The sequence below is a fragment of the Botrytis porri genome, assembly GCF_014898465.1.
Source record: "Botrytis porri strain MUCL 3234 chromosome Unknown BPOR_004, whole genome shotgun sequence".
Taxonomy (NCBI): Eukaryota; Fungi; Ascomycota; class Leotiomycetes; order Helotiales; family Sclerotiniaceae; genus Botrytis; species Botrytis porri.
The window spans coordinates 1,747,733-1,771,193 of record NW_024066078.1 but is presented as its reverse complement, the minus strand read 5'-3'; the positions used below and the strand labels follow the sequence as shown (position 1 = coordinate 1,771,193).

At 43.2% G+C, this 23,461-nt stretch overlaps 7 protein-coding genes across 7 annotated transcripts; 3 read left to right on the top strand and 4 right to left on the bottom strand.

Annotated features, from left to right (window-relative positions):
- Positions 1-1,057: 1,057 nt before the first annotated feature.
- EAF01_003471 (uncharacterized protein) lies at positions 1,058-3,920 on the bottom strand (the record flags this gene model as incomplete). Its single annotated transcript, XM_038911725.1, has 9 exons — positions 1,058-1,166; positions 1,221-1,342; positions 1,462-1,586; positions 1,730-1,769; positions 1,843-1,897; positions 2,478-2,566; positions 2,620-3,717; positions 3,768-3,826; positions 3,881-3,920. The coding sequence occupies 9 exons, from the start codon at positions 3,918-3,920 to the stop codon at positions 1,058-1,060; spliced, it is 1,737 nt and encodes a 578-aa protein (XP_038772960.1).
- Positions 3,921-4,306: 386 nt separating this feature from the next.
- On the top strand, positions 4,307-8,201 carry EAF01_003469 (uncharacterized protein). Its single transcript, XM_038911723.1, has 7 exons — positions 4,307-4,648; positions 4,701-4,773; positions 4,826-4,863; positions 4,915-5,328; positions 5,379-5,633; positions 5,686-7,760; positions 7,895-8,201. The coding sequence occupies exons 1-6, from the start codon at positions 4,367-4,369 to the stop codon at positions 6,445-6,447; spliced, it is 1,824 nt and encodes a 607-aa protein (XP_038772958.1). The 5' UTR covers positions 4,307-4,366; the 3' UTR covers positions 6,448-7,760; positions 7,895-8,201.
- EAF01_003470 (uncharacterized protein) lies at positions 6,733-7,919 on the bottom strand (the record flags this gene model as incomplete). Its single annotated transcript, XM_038911724.1, has 2 exons — positions 6,733-7,760; positions 7,895-7,919. 2 exons carry the CDS (start codon positions 7,917-7,919, stop codon positions 6,733-6,735), a joined length of 1,053 nt encoding a protein of 350 aa, XP_038772959.1.
- Positions 8,202-8,473: 272 nt separating the features above from the next.
- EAF01_003468 (uncharacterized protein) lies at positions 8,474-11,851 on the top strand. The gene is made up of 3 exons (XM_038911722.1): positions 8,474-9,022; positions 9,080-9,347; positions 9,402-11,851. Exons 1-3 carry the CDS (start codon positions 8,912-8,914, stop codon positions 11,360-11,362), a joined length of 2,340 nt encoding a protein of 779 aa, XP_038772957.1. The 5' UTR covers positions 8,474-8,911; the 3' UTR covers positions 11,363-11,851.
- Positions 11,852-12,759: 908 nt separating this feature from the next.
- EAF01_003467 (uncharacterized protein) lies at positions 12,760-15,956 on the bottom strand (the record flags this gene model as incomplete). The annotated part of the gene is made up of 4 exons (XM_038911721.1): positions 12,760-15,087; positions 15,138-15,301; positions 15,372-15,790; positions 15,847-15,956. The coding sequence occupies 4 exons, from the start codon at positions 15,954-15,956 to the stop codon at positions 12,760-12,762; spliced, it is 3,021 nt and encodes a 1,006-aa protein (XP_038772956.1).
- Positions 15,957-18,866: 2,910 nt separating this feature from the next.
- EAF01_003466 (uncharacterized protein) lies at positions 18,867-19,976 on the top strand (the record flags this gene model as incomplete). The annotated part of the gene is made up of 3 exons (XM_038911720.1): positions 18,867-19,074; positions 19,201-19,234; positions 19,292-19,976. 3 exons carry the CDS (start codon positions 18,867-18,869, stop codon positions 19,974-19,976), a joined length of 927 nt encoding a protein of 308 aa, XP_038772955.1.
- A 789-nt stretch (positions 19,977-20,765) lies between these two features.
- On the bottom strand, positions 20,766-21,310 carry EAF01_003465 (uncharacterized protein; the record flags this gene model as incomplete). The annotated part of the gene is made up of 3 exons (XM_038911719.1): positions 20,766-20,895; positions 21,003-21,160; positions 21,200-21,310. The coding sequence occupies 3 exons, from the start codon at positions 21,308-21,310 to the stop codon at positions 20,766-20,768; spliced, it is 399 nt and encodes a 132-aa protein (XP_038772954.1).
- Positions 21,311-23,461: the final 2,151 nt, after the last annotated feature.

Below are 23,461 nucleotides of genomic sequence, written 5' to 3'. Positions count from 1 at the left end.
AAGAGCGATCTAGACGAGCAAAAATGTGGCGTCATTGGGTCTATTTGAAAAGACTGAACATGACTTTTTTGGGGCAACTGCACGAAGTGGTTGGTTTATTGTAACGATAGTTTGGTAATCGGGGCTAGTGAGTGAATTTATATTTTCACCTATTGACCCTAATTGTCGAATCAATGTGCAAGGGAGGCTAATAGGGAACCTGCATAGGGACCTTTAGTGATGTTAATGAATTGGGAGTTTAAGTACGACAAGAGTCAGAACAGTAGGAAAGCAGATGCGAAGAATTGCTGGATGGTTATCCTAACAAAGTAGCCATATAGTTCTAGATTTTCCAAAAAGCACACTTGGCATAGGAGTAAGGAAGTCTCTGGCAATTCCCCCAGATTAGTTGTATTCATGACTGTGGTGAGATAGACCCAATGTCCTATTCGTGATTAAAGATAAAACACGTACAATTCACACGAGTAAGCAGATTGTAAATAGGGAAGAATGGAGGATGTTGGATGTAGAGGTGCGAATTCACTGTGATTCATGATTAGGTTGGTATGCTTTGGGGGCATAAGAGGATGATGACTGAGACTGGGAGACAGATAGGAAATGAGAAAATGGCATGGAGCACAATAGAGTATTCAGACTGGTTGAAGGTGTAGGGTTTTGAACGTGAAGGGAGAGGCCCCATTTGAATTCGTGTCTATAATGTTCCCAAAAGCGCTGTGAACTGGTTTGGCCCTAAAATTCCTTGAACAATTCGGAGTGGCCACCTCCCAATGCAACTTTTGGTAAACAGACCGCCCGCGAACGCCATGAAAATATTTTCCGAACCTTCACGTATTCGGATTTTTGGAGAGCGAGATCGGAACATCGTGGAGATCATAAGTAGCGTATAGGATATCCGATGGGAGAATAATCATCACATGTAGCGCTTCGTGTGATGGTCAGAGATTTGCTTAAGGATCTTCATTTTTCAAAGAGCTTTTGCTATAATTCTGCAAAGCCCTTTGCTTGTGCTAACAAGCATTCCCATCCCAATGCAAAATGCCCAAACAAACCCATCCGCTTAAACCTCAGTAGTAACTCTGGCCTTGGCGTTGGTAACCTTAACACCGAGTGCCTTAGCACGTGCAACAATCTCAACTCTCTTTCTCGATGAAACGGCGTGGGAGATCCTAAGAGTTTGTTAGTACCAGATTTGAATTCGTCCTAGGATCGTTTGAACCTACTCTGCGGCGAAGGTCTTGTTGTGCATAAGGAGAAGCTCGACGTCGGATGTGTTGTTGACGAGGAAAGCCTTGTGTCCGGATGGCATCATGTGGCGGGTCTTCTTGTTGGAACCGAAACCAATCTATATCCTCATCAGCCCTGCTCAATTGAAACCCCTGCTGTGCATTGAATGCTCTCGAATCCCAAGCAATATTGTTCGCAAGTATCATTTCAACCACAGCCCCTATCAATTCCACGTACCGATGGCATAACCATTTGTCCCTTGAAACGTCTTCGGACACGGTTATCAATACCCTTAGGCTTTCTCCAGCTTGCGTCGACACATTTGTAGGTATCGCTCTGATGTCTGTGGAAACGCTTGGTGCCTGTAACAAAATTGTCAATCAACCATTCTTCGAAAACCTGTCCAGTCCTTTTCGTTCGCAAAACTCAGTGCCGGCCATAACTCTTCATCGGTTCCAGACTATGCAAGTTGAATGTCGAGGATCGATAATGGGATTAAACGTACGCTTCTTGACGATAGGAACGTGCTTCTTAGCGGAAACCATCTAGAGAATCGTCAGCATAACAGATTTGAGGTAATTGCATCTCGCCAGGAGACATAGTAATAGCAATACACACCTTGTCGTCGGGTTGTCGATTGTTTGTCGTTGGTTGATACAATCTCCAGCGAAATCTTTTTTGGTAGTCTCATAGTTTAAAGCCCACAGAAACTTAAGCGAACTTTATCACCTGAGGCATCAAAATCTTAGGGCTTCCATGCTGATCACGTGGAGATTACGACAATTTGCGCAGAGAGCTCCCAACGATAATAAATGGTATTTAATAAGTGTAGGTACCTACTTAGGAATATGGCCATTCGAATTCTAAATTATTCGGAATTTGTCATGTCTAAAATCCAAGATGGAATACTCAATCGGATCTAGATATCAACAATCCTGCATTACTTCGACAAATGACAGAATGGATGCATGCTACAAAATGGAAGCAGACAGCATTTCTTCGAAGCAGTATACCATTTCTATTCTAGAAAATGCAATTTTTGAGTAATAATGCGGAAATACGGCGCTTGATTATTGGAAATTCATTACGATGTTTGCTGGAACAAATCCGGGAACGCCATGCCTTCCACGACGTCTTATATCGCAGTCCCATTTACCGCTCTATATCCCAAGTGATCCAGCCCAGAATGCGCTATCGGTTAGTAACTCGAATCTCATGACGCGCATAATACTAGTCTATGTCCAAAGGTTTACTGGGTAGCACACTGAGCACCTCCTTCATCGTCTTCATCATCATCTTCCCACTCGCCACCAGCACGAGGATCTCCAGAATTTGCACCGAACTAGTTTGCAAGTTAGCATGTAAAGCAAGTGAGAGTTAATCAATGGTACTTACATCTTCAATGTCGGCATCTGAATCGTATTCCACCTCATCAACTTCATCAGCCGTGATTGGTGGCTCAGGTTTAGGCAAGATTGATTGCAGAGTGGAGAATGTAGCCGCATCTTCTGTCCAACCATTTTGAGGAAACTCGATCTTCACAATCAAGTACAAATCACCCTTAGAGTCACTTCTCTTCAAAGGCATACCTTCGCCCTCTATCTTCAAGATTTGCCCAGGCTCCAATACCTTTCCTTGAGGATGATTTATCGAGATACCACGTCCGTCTAAATGTTTCAAGACCACTCTTGAAAACCCTGTAAGGGCTTCAGCTAAAGTGATGTTGAGCTCCGCAGAAAGATCATCGCCAGCTCGCTGGAAAATTTCGTGATCTTCTTCGTCAAGAATGAAGACGATGTCGCCGGGCGTTTGATCAGGTACCTGATCAGCCTCACCCTCTAAAACAATTCGCTCTCCGTCTCTAGCACCTCTGGGTATATATAATTCCAATGACTTTTGTTCCTTGGTGGTACGCTTTCCTTTGCACTTCTTACACTTGTCCTTCTCCCTATAGTTTGTACCAGCTCCTGAACAAGTGTCGCACGTAACTCTTTCTTGGGTGACAAGTCCTGGTCCAACGCTTCTAAGGCCAACGGTGACACCGCTACCCTTACACCTGCCACAGGTTTCTGGCTTGGCCTTCTCCTTTCCTCCACTGCCTTTGCAATGGCTGCAAATTACGTTTTTCTTGCTCGTGAACTTCACTGTCTTTCCCTTGTACAGGTCCTCGAGGGTGATTTTGTATGGTTGCTCTTCGTCTGCTCCCCTTCGTGGTTTTCGTGGGCCTCCAGGTCCCCCAAATCCAGGTGGCACACCTCCCATGCCACCCATACCTCCACCGAACATTTGCGCCAAGATGTCATCCAAATCGACTCCGCCTGCTCCCATACCAGGTCGACTTCCATCAAATGCAGCCATACCATGAACATCGTACATTTCCCTCTTCTCCTCATCATAAAGAATTTCATAGGCCTGGCTCACTGTCTTGAACTTCTCATCCGCTTCCTCTCTTTGGTCCTCTGCTACCTTGTCGGGATGATGCTGTAGCGCTGCCTATAAAAGTCAATGAAAGATCTCCATACTAGGTGCGGGGTATAGCATACTTTGTGGTATGCTTTCTTAATCTCAGACTTTGTAGCATCTTTGCTTATACCTAGGATGGCTGTGTTATGCATATTAGTATTTTGAAGTCAATGGCTTCATTTGATCAACTCACCATAGAGATCTGTCTCCCCTGATGCGCCGTTGGTGGCCATATTGAAATTTCTTAATGATTGATGGCGGGGAACTTTGATAGTTCAGCGAGTCGTAGGATTTTGTGATTTCAGAATTGGTTGTCTTTCTACGCTTTTAGACAAACGAGAAAAACAAACACCTAATTAGCAGATACAAATGTTATGTGCAAAATAGCAAATAAAATTTGTACGAAGAATGAAAATGAAAGTGGTAAGGCTGAAGAGATTATGATGAAGACGGCTTTTCTAATATTTTTATCTTAGCGCCTTCCAACTGTAAGAAGCTCGAGCCACTGAGGCCTCGGCCCATGTGGCTGAGAGTTTGTGGCTGATGATATTTTCCTGTCCTCCAATCAATTACAAAAACTTTTTGCTGTGCCATGCTACCATCAAATATCGAATTGAACTCTCCAAGATTTACCTTTTATTTCTAAAAGTACTATTGTCACAGTATAATCAATTTGGAGATGAGGTTTCTCTCTCTGCCAGTGACAAGGAATACTGGTCAGAGATTTTGGAAAAACAATGTTTGTTCCATATGTAAGAGATATGCCTCCAACCAAACAAATCAGTATCCTCTGTCGGTAGCCTCAACCAAACTTCGTGCTGGCGGCCCTGTCAGAACTCGGTTTGCCCCATCCCCTACCGGAAATCTGCATTTGGGTTCTATGAGAACAGCACTCTTCAATTTTCTGCTCGCAAAGGCTACTGGTGGTCAATTTCTTTTACGGATTGAAGACACGGATACGGTAGGCCAATTATAGAAAGTCTTTGCCAATAGGATCACACTAAATTAAAAAGGATAGAACTGTTCCTGGGGCCGAAGAGCGTCTGTACCGAGATCTAGAATGGGCTGGTATCCAATGGGATGAAGGTATCTTAGCTTGATATTGAAATCTTAGAATGAGTTTACTAAGAGTTATCAGGTCCGAAAGTTGGTGGACCATTTGCCCCATACAGGCAGGTACGTTGATGCTTTCTCATTGACATCAGAATGTAATACTGATATCAACAGTCAGAACGAAAAGCGATGTATTGGGAACATGCTCAAACACTCGTCGAGGCAGACTTAGGCTACAGATGTTTCTGCTCATCCAAAAGACTACACGAACTACGGGTTTATCAGAGTAGCAAGGGCCTCCCACAGGCCTATGATGGAACTTGCAGACACATTCCAAAGGATCAATCTGACGAGAAGGCATCGAGGGGAGAATCTCACGTGATCAGAATGAAAGTTCCAGAACAATGGCCAGGCTTCCAGGATGTAGTTTACGGTAAAATCAGACCGACCTTGACTCGTAGCCCTCAATCGGAATTTAAGGAATTTCAGGATCCAATCATGGTAAAATCGGATGGATTTCCAACCTATCATTTGGCAAACGTTGTGGACGATCATTTCATGAAGATCACACATGTTGTTCGAGGATCGGTACGTAACTTCTATTCTCGTGACGGATGCTGGCTAATCCTAGCTTCAAGGAATGGATCCCGTCAACTCATATGCATGTCGCTATGTATAAAGCGTTTGGGTGGGAGCCGCCCACCTTTGCACATGTTGGCCTCCTTTTGAATAAAGAGCGAAAGAAGCTTAGCAAACGAGATGGTGCTATTGATATCAAAACCTATCGAGATGCAGGGTATTTTCCAGAAACTATAACAAACTTTGTCGCTCTTCTTGGATGGTCACACGATCGATCCTACGATGTAATGGGTATGCAGGAACTTATAGACAATGTATACATTTCTCCTTTCCAATACAAAATGACAATCCACTAATTCAATATAGGCAAGCATGAAATATACCAGAGGTGACTCTGTGGTAACATTTGAAAAGCTTAACTTCATACAAAGAAAACACGCCGCAAGATATAAGGAATTACGACGATCAGATGAACCTATCCCGCCTTCTCAAGATCTCATAGAATTAGCTGCAAAGCCAATCCTCAATCGTATGAAAATTCTTCCAGAATTTGAAGAATTAATCTTCTACAACTGTGAGAACAACGATGCCGCAAAGGAGAACTACATCCTCGCTATAATCAGCGCTGGAATTCAAAACTACACACTCCCCGAAACCTTCTACTCCAACCATAAATACTTTTTCGCAGCCCCCACAACTCTCGATCTTGAATCTAGAACCCCGCCCCACAAGCTCCACTCCGCTCCCGAGGGGGTAATTTACCCTGTCCCCTCCGACTTCACCAATTCCTTCGACGCTTTATCCTCCATTTCCCCTGAAAATTGGAATGCCCCTGAACTAAAAGGTTTTACTAACCTTGTCGTCGATCAAGGAACCATGTTGAGCACTGCTGAATTCACTGCTAGCGGAAAACCATACACCGAAGATGCCCAAAAAGTTATCAAGAAGAGTTGGATGAAACTCGTGCATGCGTATCTTAGGTGGGCGATTGCGGGAGGTCAGAGTGGACCGGATACGGCGGATATTATGGCGATTTTGGGGAGGGAGGAGTCCCTTAGACGATTAGGGGCTGCAAAAAAGATTATGGAGGATCGTCTGAGGACGCTTGAGAAAGCTGAAGTTGTGTAGAATTAAAATAGTAGATTGTTGATAAATGATAGTATACCGAAGACCGAACAATTGAAAGTATAAACATATCGAGGATGACTAGTCACGAGTGTTGGCAAAAAAATCAAATAGAATTTGTGGTGGGAAATGTATAGATCATATCGATGCCGTGAATCATAACTTCATTTCTCCCCACTCTAAACTACTGTGGCCGGTGTATATTTTAGACCTTAAAACGCCATCACAAACCCATGCGCCAGAGCAATGCTCACAAGAGCTTACCAAATATCATGTGTCCTAAATCCATTATTCCGCTGCTGGAACAGCTGGGACAAGTGGAGCAGCAGGATCAGCTGCAGTCTTTGGCGCCGCGCCTAACCCGTTGAAAAGCTGCGCTTTGACCTCACCAGCCTTCAGGCCTGTCATCTCTTCCCCGGCAATCTTGCTACTGTCCTTGACAACCTTCACCAATTGTTGATCCATTCCCCTACTCAACGATGATCCGGCAGTTGTTCTTCCATTGCGACTAATACCAGAACTGGCTTGTCGAATCTTAGAGCTCAAATCAAGCATCTGCTTGCTGCTGTATTCGCGGTTGGTAAACAAAGGACTTTGACTCAATGTTTGAACCCAATATTTGTTCCACAATAATTCCAGAAGATGTGAATCTAATGAACTCTTGAAATGTGAGACTTCTAAAGAGTAGTATCTGCTGCTGTGCGCACCAAAATCCTCAATCTTCGCCAGGGGGATGGTTTGATATCCATCACCAGATCCTGCATCCGTGGGCTTGTAATTTTCGGGATAAGTTCTGAAAGCCCCGATTTCGACTTTTCCAGCAGAGATGGTGCGATCGGGATCAATAACCACAGCCAGGAAGGGATCCGAAAACATCTGTTGCGTGGCTTGTGTTCCAACATCAATACCACTCAACCAACATCCATAGCCTGGATGACTATGATACCACCCCACCGCATTCTCCAATTTGCCCTGATCTCTACAGTGTTGTAGATACTCAACCATGTATTCGTTTGCCTCGTCCTGGGCATTGACTCGAGTCTCTGTTCCCTCGACGGGTAGACGGAATGCATCCGTAACAATGATAGTATCGCCTGCGATCTTTCCTTGCATCAGACCCATCACTTCGATAGAACCACCTGATCGAGCGTGCATGACCATTTTTAAGAGGGCAACAGCGGAGATCCGGACGTTTTTGAAATGGTGAGGATCGGTTTTCCAGGGCTTAGCATCCTGAATAGCCTTTTGTTCCTCCGGGTCGTAGGTGTAGAGGGCGTCGCGGTTGGGGTCCACGAGTTGGACATTGTTGTCAAGCTCTATGATTGATGAGGTCAGTTTCAGGAATTAGGTAGCGTGATAGGTGCATGGTGGGGGAGGGGAGGGCAGGTGCAATGGCAATGGCAATGGCATAGATGAAGAGAGCTTCAAGGCTAGATAGAACTTTACTTACCCCAGGTCTTGAAAGCGGTATCCATGATTGATGGATAACGTCCCCTTGGAAGGAGTTTCAGTCGTAAGTATTGGTCCTTTGTCGAAGTTGGTTATGATGATTGAGAAGGCTTAAGGGCAGCCGGGTGACAATGTTTCCAGTGATCTATTGTCCTGATGATGTAGGGTGGAGGTTGGAGAGCTTGGATTATTTAAGGAATGTTAACTTAATTTCCCACTGTATTGCAGCCTTGTGAGCTATGCTCGGTACTCAGATGGCGTATTAGAAGTATTCACCCGACCTACTGTGGTAAGCTCGATCTCTTTCCTTGGTTAAACCATAATCGCACACGGCCTCTAAAAAGGCGGGGGGTCTTTTTTTAGCCATCTGCGCTAAGGAATAAATCCTTGCTTATCTAATTATATTTGTTAATTTCTGTATTCCAACCAATTATATACCGTATTTGCTAATTTAATGTTTATTTTGATGACACTATCCCTTTTATCCCTCTAGCAACAATTATCCAGCCTCAATTTTACTAAGCGTAAATATAAACTTCCCGGTTCTACCAAACTATTTTCATTTCTTCCATGCGAATCATTTCTCGATCTTCCAGACCAACGAACCACTCAACTTTCATTCAAAGCACAACCAGGTACACATAAGAAAGAAGTGTACACCCACAAGAAATCTTTTAACCTGGTAATGAGAATTGAACAGGGAAATTCCTCAAGATTTGGTTGGTTTCGTGGTCGCAACAAGAATACCGGTAGAAAGAGGGATCATCATATTGAGGAGCTGAGCATTGTTCAATTGTTTCCAATTCGAATTCTCCACTCTCAATACAGTTCCTCCCTCCCTCTCCACTTCTACGAGACAGGAATTCTCTCCACGGTCCACAACCCACAATCATCCATTTTACCTCATAATTGAACTTCTCCTTTCTTCAATCAGGGGCTTCCAGCCATCTCTTTTTATTGAAGCTGCTTCCCCCGCCGAAGTAAGGTACCTTCGCATAGGAGTGGCTTGCATTACAAAATGGATACTAGCTACTTATCGTCGCAGGTCTCGACGATCATAGATCAACTTCATGGCTTGTTCGATGAAATTGGTGTTCCGTCGCGGGAACGAGAGAGTCGAGAATCAGAGGTATGTGGTGTTTACTTGGCTTGGAAAGAAGAAAGTAGTGAAACCTAACATTTTTAGTTATTCGCTGCCCTCTCCGAGACCTTACACAACCAAGTTCGATTGGTCGCGGACGAGAAAAATGACTTGACAGAAGAAGCTCGCCGTATTATTACAACAATCAAGCAGATGGAAGCTTCCCTCGATGATGATAAAGACCACCATGAATATGAACCCGAAGATGAGGATCTCCAAATTACTTATCCCTTGATGCAATGTCTACAAGGATTAAAAGAAAAACATCTTCACATATCAAAGATACATAGAGAGAGATTTGAACAAGTCAAGAGTAAGTTTTGAGTTTTCCTTCGATTTGACACTAGGCTGTACTGACACATCGTAGAACTTGTTCAAGCTCTCGAGTCATACTCATCCCACTTAGAGCCATCTTTCATTAAAATCGAACTTCCACCCACATCGTTGAACGCGAGTATTCCTCCCACATTCGATCTTTCAAATAACTATGTAAGCGATCTCGACGATGAATTCACCCGCGTTTACGAAGAGTATACCCGCCGTGTCGCATTAGTCAAGGCTACTGCGGAGAACATCATTCAACTATGGGCTGAACTTGGCACGCCACAGGCTCAGACCGACAGCGCAATTGTTAAATACTATCGCGATGCGCCAGAGCAACTTGGTTTACACGAAGATGATATCTCCAGATTGCGCATGAAGCAAAGCAAATTGGTAGATGAGAAGAAGAGTCGAGAGAAGCGCTTGAGAGATCTACGTACTACCGTCGAGGCTTTGTGGGCAAAGCTTGGCATCGATGAGTTTGAACAGAAACGATTTTTGAATGGCAACCGAGGATTTGGCCTACGACAGATCAACGAATTCGAAGATGAATTATCAAGATTGAATGAGCTCAAGAGACAAAATCTACATCTATTTGTTGAGGATGCCCGATACAAATTACAAGAGCTGTGGGATGGTCTGTTCTTTTCTGAGGAAGAGATGCTCGAGTTCACTCCCGCATTTTCAGATGTGTACAGTGATGCTCTTTTGGAGGCTCACGAACAGGAAATTGGCCGTCTTGAGGTCCTTAAAGAACAACGCGCACCCACTTTAGCTCTCATCGAGGAACATCGATCACTTGTCAAAGACAGAGATGATCTTCAAGCATCGTCACAAGATGCAAGTCGTTTGATGATGCGTGGCCAAAAGGGCGAAAAGCGTGACCCAACACGTTTATTGCGTGAGGAAAAGATGAGAAAGAGAATCGCTAAAGACTTACCAAAGATTGCAGCAAAATTGAGAACTGTTCTAGAGGAATGGGAGGAAGAATATGGTCGTCCTTTTATGGTACACGGTGAACGATACCTTGATGAATTGGAGGTTTCTGAGGCCAAACCTGCTCCAGGACCACGTTCAAAAACACCAGCAGGACCACCTCCAAGTACCATGAAGCCCCCTCCAAAAACTGTTGTCAAAGCTGGAACATTGGGTCGTTCCAACAGCGCACCAAGACCTGCTCCACCAAATAGATCTGGTGCCAAGACACCCACCGCAGGAGGAACAATCAAGAGACACCAATCTTCCGCTTCAGTATCCGCAGCGAGTGGTATAAAGTCACCTTCTAGGCTCCCAAATCGTATACCTTTGTCAAGTCTTAAGCTTCCCAACTCTCCAGAGCGCGATCGACGAACTGGATCTATGCGTCCTGAATCAAGACAAGCGACTAGCACTATCCGAGGCAAGATGGGTCCACCACCGGCAAGAGCTCCACCCCCAAAGATGCGTGAGCTATTTGAACCACCACCTTCGGCTCCTCCAACTCAAGTATACTATCATCGTGATGAGAGCTTCAATTCTTCAACTGGTAGCGTCCGACCAGTCTCTCCCGATGATGTTTTCGAAGCACCACCACCAAAAGCTAAGGAAAGACCTCAGTCGTATCAGGACTTGAGAGCATCAATGCGATCAAATTTCGGCCAATCGTTAACTTATGGATCTGCGCCACCTTCTAGCAGTCGTCAACTTTCTACTACATCTAGCTCTGCAAATACTGGCTCTGGCTCTGAGAACTGGGAAACTTATGGAGATGTATCTGAGACTGAACCAGAAGAAGACTCGAATGAAGATTATTTTGCGAAACTTCGAGCCGCCAGAGCAAACCGATATACTCCAGATGATGAAGCTCCCCCATTTCGTGGCAGTGCTACTATAAATAGTAGTATGATGAAGAAAAAGGGATATTCACTTTACAAAGGACCTGCTGGGCAAGTTCTTAGTAACGATCGATTGTGCACACGAATTGTTTCTGGAAGTGAAGCTAATTGGACTGATGAAGATGCTTTTTAAGCGAACAACACGTGTTAAGCACAAAAGGCGGTCGGCGTTCCTGGGTTTCTTCAATTGGATTATAAGTCTTTACTTTCTTGTCGTTAACGGTTTCAATTGGCCTAGACAGATTTCATTTCTTGTACTTTTTTTTCTTTCAGGCAAGCATAGGATATTTTTCTGGTACGACTATCATGCTTCGTGTATGATTGGAACGGCCTATTTTTTCTCTTCTACTGATTTTGTCTTTCCAACATACCATCTTGTGCTTTCTTTTCAGCAACATTCTCTTTTTGTAATCGGTCTGGGAGGGGATATGTAGGAGTAAAAGGAAGGGATGGATAAGTGAGAGATGAGTGGAATGGCCTTGGCTTGGATGGATGGTTGGGACTGGGGGATGTATCAGGCGTTTTTCCATGATTCACACATATTCTATGAGATGAGTGGATATGAATACAGAGGTCTTGTCATGTAGTTAAATATCAAATATGAAACGAGACATCACATGAACGTTCGTTTGGAGATGGGTTTAGTGTGAATGCGAATGTGAATGTGAATGTAGAGTACAACTGAAGTATTCGAGGGTTTTTTTCCCTCGTATTGGGGAGGCTTGCTTTTCGATACCTATATGAATGTCTCGCGTGTCAGTATTATGCATATGTATGCACTATGTATATCTGTAAGATCATATCCATTATGTACCTAGGTATGATATTCTCCTGAGCTCTCTTTGCCGTTCTCTTTTTGAAATAGGATATATGGGCTTGCTTTGATTCCCTCGCTTATTACTGGGGTAGATAAACAGGTAAGTAGGTATTCCGGAGAGCTTCTCCTCAGAAAAGGGAGGGGGGGATATGTGGATGTGTATTCTTCTGACCTTAATATCCGCTCTCCCTTTCTTTTTTTGTACGTCTGTACTTCCCCTTTGCGAAATTGCGATCTTTATATGTTATATGCAGTATCTCCTTTTGATCCCGTCTTGTCTTGTACTCCTGAATCCTGATGTCCGTTGTAAGATTACATATGTGGTAGATGTGAACTTGGATGTTTGATGTTATAGTAGATACTTGATCGATTTTTCGAGTACGGATAATATTATAGTGCACTAAATATTGAGATATTTTCAATAATACTATTTTCTCAGTTTCAAATTTTGATGGAATAGAATAGAATGGGATGGGATGGGTTGTATAAATTATATGATGATGTATTCATGATATTCATTATACTTTAACAGTCCAATAATTCGTTTAGTATGCAATGAACGCAAGACCCCCTATTAGCATTCCCGAATCCAAATTCAAATCCAAATCCCGGTATCTTCTTCGACTTTTCCCAACTCCAGATATAAATAACCCCCCCCCCCAATCAAAAATCCCACCAACCCCTAACTCATATCAAACCAATCCACAAACCACTTAAACCAAATACGGGCCCTCATCCACTTTCTTCTCATTTTTCCAAGAATCACGAATCCATCTCCAGCTCAGAAGAAACGGTGAGCAAGCACCAAGTTCTTTTTTTATTTCCCCTAGTCGCCGCTCTTGTTTATCGTCTGAAAAGAAAATATGCGTAATGCCTTCTTCCATAACTTTTCTTTTGATATCGATATCGACATCGACTTCCTCTCCCTCTACAATCTTCCCGCTCGCAATCCGGAAATGTTCAAATTCGATCCGCACATCCATATCCATATCGAACGTCATTAATTCCCCAACTACAAAAATTGCCTTGCAGCCCCAAAACATACTCCCCTTGAATTCCGTCATATCGATGCCTTGTTTCACCAGCATATCTTGTAGATATTGCGTGGGAGTTTTATCTTCGACTCTAGCTATGTTTTCTATGATTCCTTGGTATTCCAAAGGTCCCACGTCCCGGTAATATGGATCACCGTGTTCATCTGAGTTTGCCTCGATTTCCTCTTTGTCTTCGTCCCTGCAGTATAGCATGTGCATCATCTCGAAGGGGATTATAAATCGAGATGTTCTCCCCTGTGTGGCATCTGATTCTCTTTGCGTAACGGCGTGTAACACCCATTGTGGTTTTACGATACTAGTTTTCTTGGCGTTCATCAGAGCGGCGACTTTAACAACGCGTTTATCGGCTATGACGATTATGTCTTCTTTTGCGGTAGGAGATTGAAAGATATTTCCACCATTTTCCTTGATGATTTTTTCAATTTCCACTTTAGATTTCTTATAAGGATGAATCATCTCGCTTAACACGCAGAAACTGAGTCCTTTAAATACATCCGTGTTTGGCCCCACGTATTCTGTTTTCCCGACATTTTCTGTGCCGGCGATAATATGTTCTCTCTTGACTCGCTTCGAACTTCTTTTCTTCTTATCGACTTTGAATTCGTCTTCTTTCCCCTCCTCAACTTTAGCTTTTAGCTCCATGAATTCTTCAATTGAAAGTGCACTCTTCCAATCTTTATCTGGACGTAACCGCTTGAAACGCGGAAATCGTAATGTGTAATTCGTGCGGAAAGAGTCGGATATGCCTACTGATGCAGCTTTGACTTCTACAACGATGGAATCATCTGCTTTGATCCATACATCTGGTCGTTCTTTCTCTTGATGAGAGCCGGCTAGTTCTATGAATTCTGTAGGTGGGGATTTGATGTCCCATTTGTGCCATTTTCCGTCGGTTTGATGACGGATAGCGGCATAGTCATCTGCATTAAATCCACCGCCAACTCTGAAGAAAGAAAAACATTTCATGGGATTTGCTCCTGTTCTGTGATTTAGTTTTTGTTTGTCGATTGGAGAAAGGGGAGCAATCATACCAGTTTTGATTTGTTTCTCGTTAACACGCAAACCGCATAGGAATGATGATAAATTTCCTCCCCGATGACCTGATCCATAATATCCACCAATGATTATACAATCCAAAGATTCTCCAAATCCAGTCATGTATTCAGGCTTGACTTTCATCCAATCATCATTTCGACTGTTTAGTCGATACATTGAGCGTGGATTCTTCAAAACCAGTCCTTCAGAGCCCTCAGCCACGATTTTCCGCAAAGCAGGATCAATTTCAGAAGCTGATTTGGCGGGCTTGAAATCATGTTTTTCAATTCGTCCTTCAACGTTGTGAACCGCTGCCTCCAATGCGTTTCGCCTATCCCTCAAAGTGTGTTTTGTGATATTATCACCATTCAAGTACAAGCAGTCGAAGACTTTGAATACTGGCCTAGCAGCTGTAGCCGAGAATGGATCTTTCCCTCCTGATATCGCGGCTGTCTTCAAAGTACCAAATGCCACTATCTTATTCGTAATGGGATCCCATGTGATCATCTCTCCATCTAATATAATACTTGTTACTCTTGGATCGAAAGCCTTTTTCATATGTCTTGTTAGTGCTGCATTATCGTCTTCGAAGCTATTTCCATAGAGATATGTATAATCTTTGCCTTTTCGAGACCACCATGTGAATCGGCGACCTCCTGGCACATCATCATTTTCTTCCATGTGCATTTGGATTCTTTCGCCGTCTAATTTCTCTTCAATCCAAAATTCAATCTCGTTATTCTTGCCCTTGGTATCTTGAGGACACATTTTTTCAACCATTTTATCAAATGAAGGTGCCATAAATTGTGCAAGTTGAGGTTGAAAGCACGATCCCAATTCGACACCTGTCTCGTCAGCTTTTAAAGTAACATTAGGATCTGTGAGTTCCCAACAAACTCTACGGAGACTAGAAGAGACATTAAAAAGCGCCTCTCCATCTGGATGCCAAAGCTATAGAAAATAAATTAGTAAAATAATAGAAGCATTTGACACCGACTTACATTAAGAAACGTCTTTTCCGAAGCTCCAATTTTCATCTGTCGAAGGATCATTCGAATTAACCAAACCAACTCAGCCGGATTCATCCTCTGATAAAATTCCCGAAAAATCGGCAATTGATTTCCTTCTTTTTGCGCCAAAGCAAGTTTGTCAAGCATCTCATTAACTTCCCCAATACTCATATTTCCCACCTTCTGTCTCATTGGTCTCTTTGCTAAAAACCTCATAACACCTACCCGGAAAATCCCCCGAATTGGCACTCGGAGGACCTCGCGCCGGAAGTTTCCAATTCATAAGATTATACCCATCATCCGAATCTTTAGACAGATTCAAAAGCTTGATAATGAGTTTGGCAAGCGAAGCTTCTTTTAGTCCATACATAGCTCTATCGCGATCTTTCTCCGGGATGATCAAGCGTAAAGCGGGAAAGAAATCATCGCCTACTTGGTCGCGCCATCGCGACATAAATCGGATGATAATGTTTCTTCGTATTTCATTAGGAGAAAGATTGTTAGGTCCATGTGGTCCTAATTTTTTGCGCGCAGTCGCTGGACCTGGCTTTTTATTCTTGTTGGCTTCAAGAGGATCGAAGAGTGATTGAAACAATTCATGGAATGCTAATGTTTTTCCATGATTATGAGGACGATTTGGATATCTTATTTTCTATTAGATTTTGATCATATCTAGATTGAATTGAATTGTTCGACTTACTTGTCGTTAAGCTCCTCTTTACTAATGGTGCTATGAGCATATTGACGTTCATCATCAGCTATAGCCTCAGCGTCAGGCTTTTTGTTTCTGTTTTGTTGACTGGAAGACATGATTCATGATGTTGAGAATAATTGAATCTGAAGTGATTGAAAGCTGATGCTTAAGAAGACCTTTTCGATACTCAAAAGCTTACGGTTGCCTAGCTAAGCGCGAAATTGACAGGTTGTCACGTGAACTTTGTCGTACTTTGCGCATGGCCTTCTGTACATAGATATAGTCCTAGGCCTTGGGTGCCAACCGGTACTCATGAAATGGCTATACCACTCACTATGATCCCTATCAGAAGCACAGTACAGCTTCTCGACTCAATATCCGTATCTGCTCTTCTTATTAGTATGAGCTTGCAACCTGCTACTTTGTCATACACTTGATTGAAAAATTCTTCTCAATGTGGCACAAAAAATATGGGTTAATCTACAGGTGTACAAAATACGTGTCGGAACTCACGGTTGAATGAAAGATTCAAGAAGACTACCTAGTGATAGAGTTAAATGGATACTTGCTGTACTATTTCTAAACTAAGACATTTGTATCTGTATCCTGAGGAAGGAGCAGTATAGTTACGTCGAGTTAAGCTTTCTAGACTAGTATTCTTGGGAAGTTATTCCAAATACCAAGATCAGATATCTCATATCTATTTCCATCACATTCACTTCAAAATCAAAGTTCTCACTTCGTAGCTGAATGAGATCATGGCGGGCTGCTAATGCAATATAATACAAAGGTTCCTGAGGATGAAAATGATTTTTTTACTATGCATGCGTCAAACACTCGATCTTCTTCTTTTTCTTCGGCGACGGTATTCAAGGATCGAATCCTGTTAGGTTCAATATAATACCAGATCTCATCGCGATCCTTCGTACTTTACCGGTTCCTAGGAAGTGCATTCACCTCATCATTCTCGTGAAAACACCTCGCAGTTCGGTTTCATAGATGCGTGCAGTGTAAGTGTGCCTTTCCATTGAGAGAGAGATGAGTAAAATCATTATTCTATTGTCTACATTATATTAAAAATACAAAGTAAAATATAAATTTTTGCAACTCGATACCCTTCAGTGTCCGTGTCTGTTAATGTGCTTTACAAAACACATGGAGACGTTATACGTTATGTGAATTCGGCTGCGGTATGTTTATTTTTCCAGGAAAAGAGTGTCGTATATACCAAGGTATATATATCGTTCAAAACTTCACAGCATGACATGGAAGAAATAAACTGATATCTATGATGAAATCCCGAATTAAGTCGTCGATGCCATTAAGGTGTATTTGTGAATGCATAAAATATATATCCTATTACAATCAATCTAAACATCAACAGATAAAGTGTGTGTAATTAAAAAAAAAAAAGACAAAAAAACGGAATGAGCAAGCACTTCACATCATCTCCAAAAGAATCCCAGCCCTTCTCCCCTTTAACCCAAAGCTTACTTCCCTTCCTTCGCCACTGAAGCATCCACCCATCCCTCTACCACCCGAATCCAACACGACGTCTTAAAATCCCAACTACAATCTCCGAACCCCCCCCCCCCCCAAATATAACTCCGAACTCTAAACCCTCTAAAAAGCTTACAAACAAGTGGAAAATATATATATCCGTATCCGTATACATTCCTACAAGCTTTCACTACCGGCATCAACACGGTACATACATCTCCTCGAAACGAAACGAAACGAAACGAGACAAATACGCGAGAGAATTAGCGGGTCCACAAGTCCACCTCGCCCACGACCATCAATCAATATTCATCGCATCAAGTATCTATTCGGTCGCGACGAACTTCTTTGTATGTAGACAAACATTATATACATTAATATGATGCCAATCAAAAAAACGCCAATCCAGCTTGAAGTAAACGGAAATACTTGAGTTTGAGTTGGTGCTAGTAAGATTTAGGAAAATCCTGGATAATCTCTGATGTTAAAATTGAGAAGGATACCGCGGTATTTCAGTTCCGGAATCTGTAAGCTATAAAAGTATCTGGATATTGTTGAGAGGGAAAATGAATTATGGATGATGGAGATAAATGCGAAGCGTGTGGATTACTGTAGGGAGTGAGGAAAATCATTGGATGGAAGAGGTTTCTCCCGAGTTGGGTTTCGGTGAGAGGTTGGTTTGTTGGTAGGATATACTATATTACGATCTGACTCCAAGCAAAGCATAAGCACCCATGTTTATGGGTAAAGCCCGCATGAAAGAGAGGTATATCCATCTCAACTAATCCAGATTACACCTACGCGTTCAAGTCCCCCTCCTCGAGAAGCCCCGGCAACTTACACCCACACATAAGAGTATATAACCTCCCCAGGACGCCAAGTCCCCTAGCCCGTCTCATCTCCCAAACATCATGGCCCTCGCTACTTTTTCCATCCTCGCCATCTTCTCCCTCACATCAGCAACCTACAACAATGCACCTGCACCCATCCCTCCCCTAACCAGTCGCCCATCCATTCTCTTCGATAACTCAACCGACGATGCCACCTGACCATGGCACATCTACCAACCCCTCCCCGACGCACACCCCCCTGTTTTCGAAATCCTCTGGAACGCCGAATCCCTAGAGCCCGGCTCCATCGCGCTCACCCCCGTGAATTTCGCCAGGGCAAATGCAACAAAAGATACCACGCCCCTCCTCATGTCCCGCCGGGGCGATTTCATATGGCAGGGACCGAATTCCGATCCATTGGGCCCGGTATAGTATTCCAATATGCAGCCCTAGTCGCTGAATGGATCGGATTACTTGACGTATTGGAATGGCTATGTGTTGGAGGGTCAAAATGCGAGTATCGGGTATGGAAACCTGACGATTCTCGATTAACATTATGAGCCTGTTGCGGTTGTGTGTCCTAATTTGGGGATCCGAGTTTAAGAGGACGTGCCGCATGATTGCGATATCGATTTTAATGAACAGTATTTGACGCCGTGGGGGACGTTGTTAGCGACGGTGTACAATCTTACGCAGATGGATTTGAGCTCTGTGAATGGTTCTGCTGATGGATATCTCGATGTTCAGATTCATGAGATTGATATCGCGACTTCGGAGTCGATTTGGAAATGGAGCGCGCTAGATCATATTCCTTTGAATGCGTCGCAGTTGCCGTTGACGGATATGGCGGCTTATGAAAGCGTTGCGTGGGATTATGTTTATAATAATTCTGTTTCTCCCGACGGTACGGATAAGCTTTTAGTCAATGGAAGACATACTTAGGATGTTTTTGCGATTGATCGATCGAGTGGTGATATTGTGTGGAACTACAATGATATTTATGGTGGAATTACAATGGTATCTATGGTAGAGATTTTGGTGCTGTCCCAGAAGAAGCTACCTTTGTAAGTCCAAACTCACTTACTTTTACTCAACCACCCACTAATTCGTCTCAATCACAGAGCTGGCAATACCACACTCGCGTCCCCGATTTCGAAGAAAACTTCACCATGTTCTCCAACTTTGGCAACCACGACTACGCCGGTACCACCGGGGGAAATGCTCAAAACACCGCACCCACCCGTCCGCCACGAGTTTTACCTCGAACACCCCGCGAGCAAAACCTACAGCCCCCTCTCCCTAAACACCTACAACGAATCCACCTCCCTCTTCAGCGACTCCTGGAGCTCCTCCCACTACCTCCCCAACCATCAAAACGCCACCAGCCGCTTCATGTCCTACGGCCAACTCCCCATTCTCCGAGAATGGCAAGCCGGACCAGGCCTCAACCAAACAGCCTTCAAGTGGCAAGCCACTTTCGGTGCCGACAACGAGGTCGCCACTTACCAGGCCCAAAAAGCATCTTGGTACGGTGAGCCCAAGACCGCGCCGCAGCTTCTAGTTTTGCAGAACGGAACCGCGTACATGAGTTGGAATGGCGCGACGCATGTCGCGGGGTGGAATATCTATAGTGGGAGTGCTGATAATGATACTACGTATACGCTCAAGGGGATTGCGCGAAGTCGTGGGTTTGAGACGGCGGTGGATTTGGGGGCGGGGTGCTATATGGTGCAGCTTTTGATGGATTTTTCGCCAAGTGCAAATGCGACGTATGGGATTAATTCTACTCGGGCGTGCTCATCGTAGAGATGAGAGAAGGAAAATTTGGAGAGGGTGTTGCATACGATAGAGTATAGAGTGTAGAAATGTATACATCCTCTCATACAATACTATTTACTAGCCTTTATATCCTCTCAGAAGAAAAAGTAGTCTTCTCAATCGAGCCAGCTAGCTACCATGTCCAAGAACCTCCCAATAAGTTCAAACTTAAAACTCAAAAACACGACAGTATCTACCTCCACAATTCCTTGAATCTTTCAGCCGATACTGTATGCCTAGCAGGCATATCCACATTGGAAAGCACTCCTCTAGAAGTTGAATATTTCTTTCACATCTCATTCTATAGACATGATTACATATGTCCTTTTGAAGAGTAAGGGAAGAGCAAGGATTTAGATACTTATACGCGGTGCCCTTTACAACGAATTCTCCGGCTCTTTGAGTAGAGTCTGTAGATCTGAGATGGAATTGTTCGAATTATTCAGTAGTTATATTATTGCTAACCCATGCTACGATTTTTGTATTACTATCCTCGTGGTATCTAACATACCTTGAGATCTTACATCTAGGTATGAACAAGATCGGGAGATGGATCAAGACTTTTGAATAAAGACATGAGAGCTCATCCCAAAGACCTCGTATATCACGTGAAATATCATCACGAGGATATTCTTCAATGCCAATTGTTCACCTGCCTGCTCTAAGCCCCAACCTTCACACAACTCTGTTTGGTGGTACGAAACTGCACATAGCCTAATCATTACAACCAGCCCCCATTTCTTCAAGTGGTAAGCCGACCAGTTCACGAGGACCTTTTCAAACCCCAGATTCTCGCACTATGTCGGTCCTAGCCGATCCACGAGATAAGCAATGCGAGAATCTTGGCATGTCAGTACCGACACGATCGTGAAATGTCTTATCTGCCAATTGCCATCCCTTCTTGATCCTGTATAGAGATTGGAGATGCGGACTGCGGAATGTAACCAGAGAGGTTTCTGGTGCGACCCAGAAAATGAGCTATCACGTTCTTCTGGGCATATTTGACCATCACACCTGGGCAGAAATGCAACGATCGTCGATTTGCACATAACAGTGCCGACGAGGCGAGATGCGAAGATAATTTTGAGCATGTCATGCTTCTTCGAGAACAAATGAGGAAGTTCGAACTTCCTTGGTACCTGGAAAGTGGATCGTCCTGGACATTTTCTATCCTATCATATCTTGTTGATAACAGGATTCCCTAAGCATACACTTGCAGGAGCCTCTTCAGCTGTTTGGCGTTTTGGGACGGGAAGTATGAATGTGATATCGTGGGGAAAAAGTGTAAAAGTCTGACATGCAATTTGTTGTAAGCAGAACATTTTTGATTGCTTGGATTGCTCGGAGTTCTTCAAGGGTAATGCATGGGGAAGTGAGTCAGAAAGCTCTGCTGATCCCAACTTAAGCCTTTTTCAAAAGACCCTTGGTTTTTGCATGTTTGCATGTTTGTGGGTTTGTGGGTTTGTATCTTGTAGGAAATGAAAAGCATGCGACAGGATTGTATTTGTGAGTTCTGACTCCTGAGCCTATCCTGATTCCTCAGTCGAATTTGTATGAGATGTGGAGAATCTAAAGTTTCCCCGTACAGGATGCCGGAAAATCAGCATCTTTATCCTTGGGACTACAAGGGTTAATTATGACTTTCTTAACTATGATATGATCATGTAACTGCACAACCTTGGAAGCTGCTTTAAAATTTTCAATCAAATACAAACAAGGGCAAGGAAAGATATCTTTCCAAAATCAGACCATATCTCCCCCCCCCCCCCCCCAAAAACAAACAAAAAAAACATAAAACCTATCAAGAAAAAAGGACCTCTGGTCGGAAATGTTTGATTGATGATTGACCTTTTGTTGAATTTCAATTTCGGGTAATTATATCGTGCAGACAGTAAAAAAACTCCACGCCCAACAGGCGCGACAACCTAACCATGAAAATGATGAAACAAATAAAAGATCCGAAAAAAATCAACAGAGCGGATCAGTTGACTGACGTGGCCAAAGAGTTTTCTTGTGATAGGGAAGGAAACAATCAAAATGCAGAGAGATGGCATTTGATGAAGCATGAAGGATTTCATGACCCACAGGACCACATTGAACGAAAGAAAAAAAAAAAGGTCAAACGCCCAAGATCCCAAGGTCCCAAGATGCACCAATGTCAGTTACCAATACTCCGTATACCAATGTATCAATGTACATGATGTTCCCAGGTAGGTATCCATCCGGCAATTTATTAGTTGTTGAGGGAACACAGCATTCAATTCCATTTCAGCTCATACAACAGGAAGGTGGATATAGGGCGAGATTGACTCCTCCTCTTTTCTGCGTATTCTGTACGGTAGTACAGTCATGGGAAATCAAATGATAGGACAATAAATGGCTTGGGTACGAACACAGATACAACAGGGTGAATGAACATCTCCAAAGCGGTTACAGGCTGAGATTTGATTGAGATTGAGATTGAATAGATTCATATCCATATCCATATCCATATCCATATGCACACATCCACCTCCAAGTTGTGTATCCGGACTTCCGGTCGCGTTCATGAATAATAATGATGATGCAGTTAGTATCACATACCTCGTCGTGCGTACCGATGTATAGGAGTAGCGAGGAAGCAGGCTCGCAGACTCGTAGGTAACATATTAGGTACCAACCAAGTTGAGCTGAGCCAACGAAGAAGAAGATTATCCAGAGAGAAGGTCGTCTCATCACCGTAAGACGAGGACGATCAACTCGACCAACGACACGCACGCAAGGAAAAACAATGATACAAATCAATCATGTGATTCTGAATGATATGATGATCCATGATGCTGCTTGAATTCTTAGGCGAATGTAGGAAAGTTTAATAAATTGGCAGATTACAGAACTCCATAACCGTTGAAGAAAAATCACCATATTAGGAAAAAGAAGTGTATGAATGCGAACACGCTGTGACGGATACAGATCCAGCTGATACAGATTTTATCTTGATTCTCCACATACCCAAATAAAAACAGCATCATCATCCTTTTGCCTTGACCCTGGCAAGTAATGAGCTACAGACTATAGTCCCTTTGTAAGCCTTCTCGAAGGAAGTTCCTCAAGGCGATCAAGGATGTATGAAAAAGATGGGTAGAAAAAGAATGGATCAGGGTCGCTTTTGCATATTATCCGAATTATTATGTGATACGGAAGAGAATCGAATACAGTAATAAGTGAGGAAGTCTAGAGGGAAGTGTGCAAGTACTGTACAATACAATACAATACAAGACAATACAGACAATATAGATAATACAGACAATACAGACAATACAGACAATACAGACAATACAGACAATACAGACAATACAGACAATATAAGACAAAACAAGACAATACAATACAATACAGCACAGCAGCACAGTACAGCACAGCACAAGCCATATGTTGATAATCCATTGCTTCATTCATAATCAGACAAACAGATGAGATCTTCCTTTCCTTTC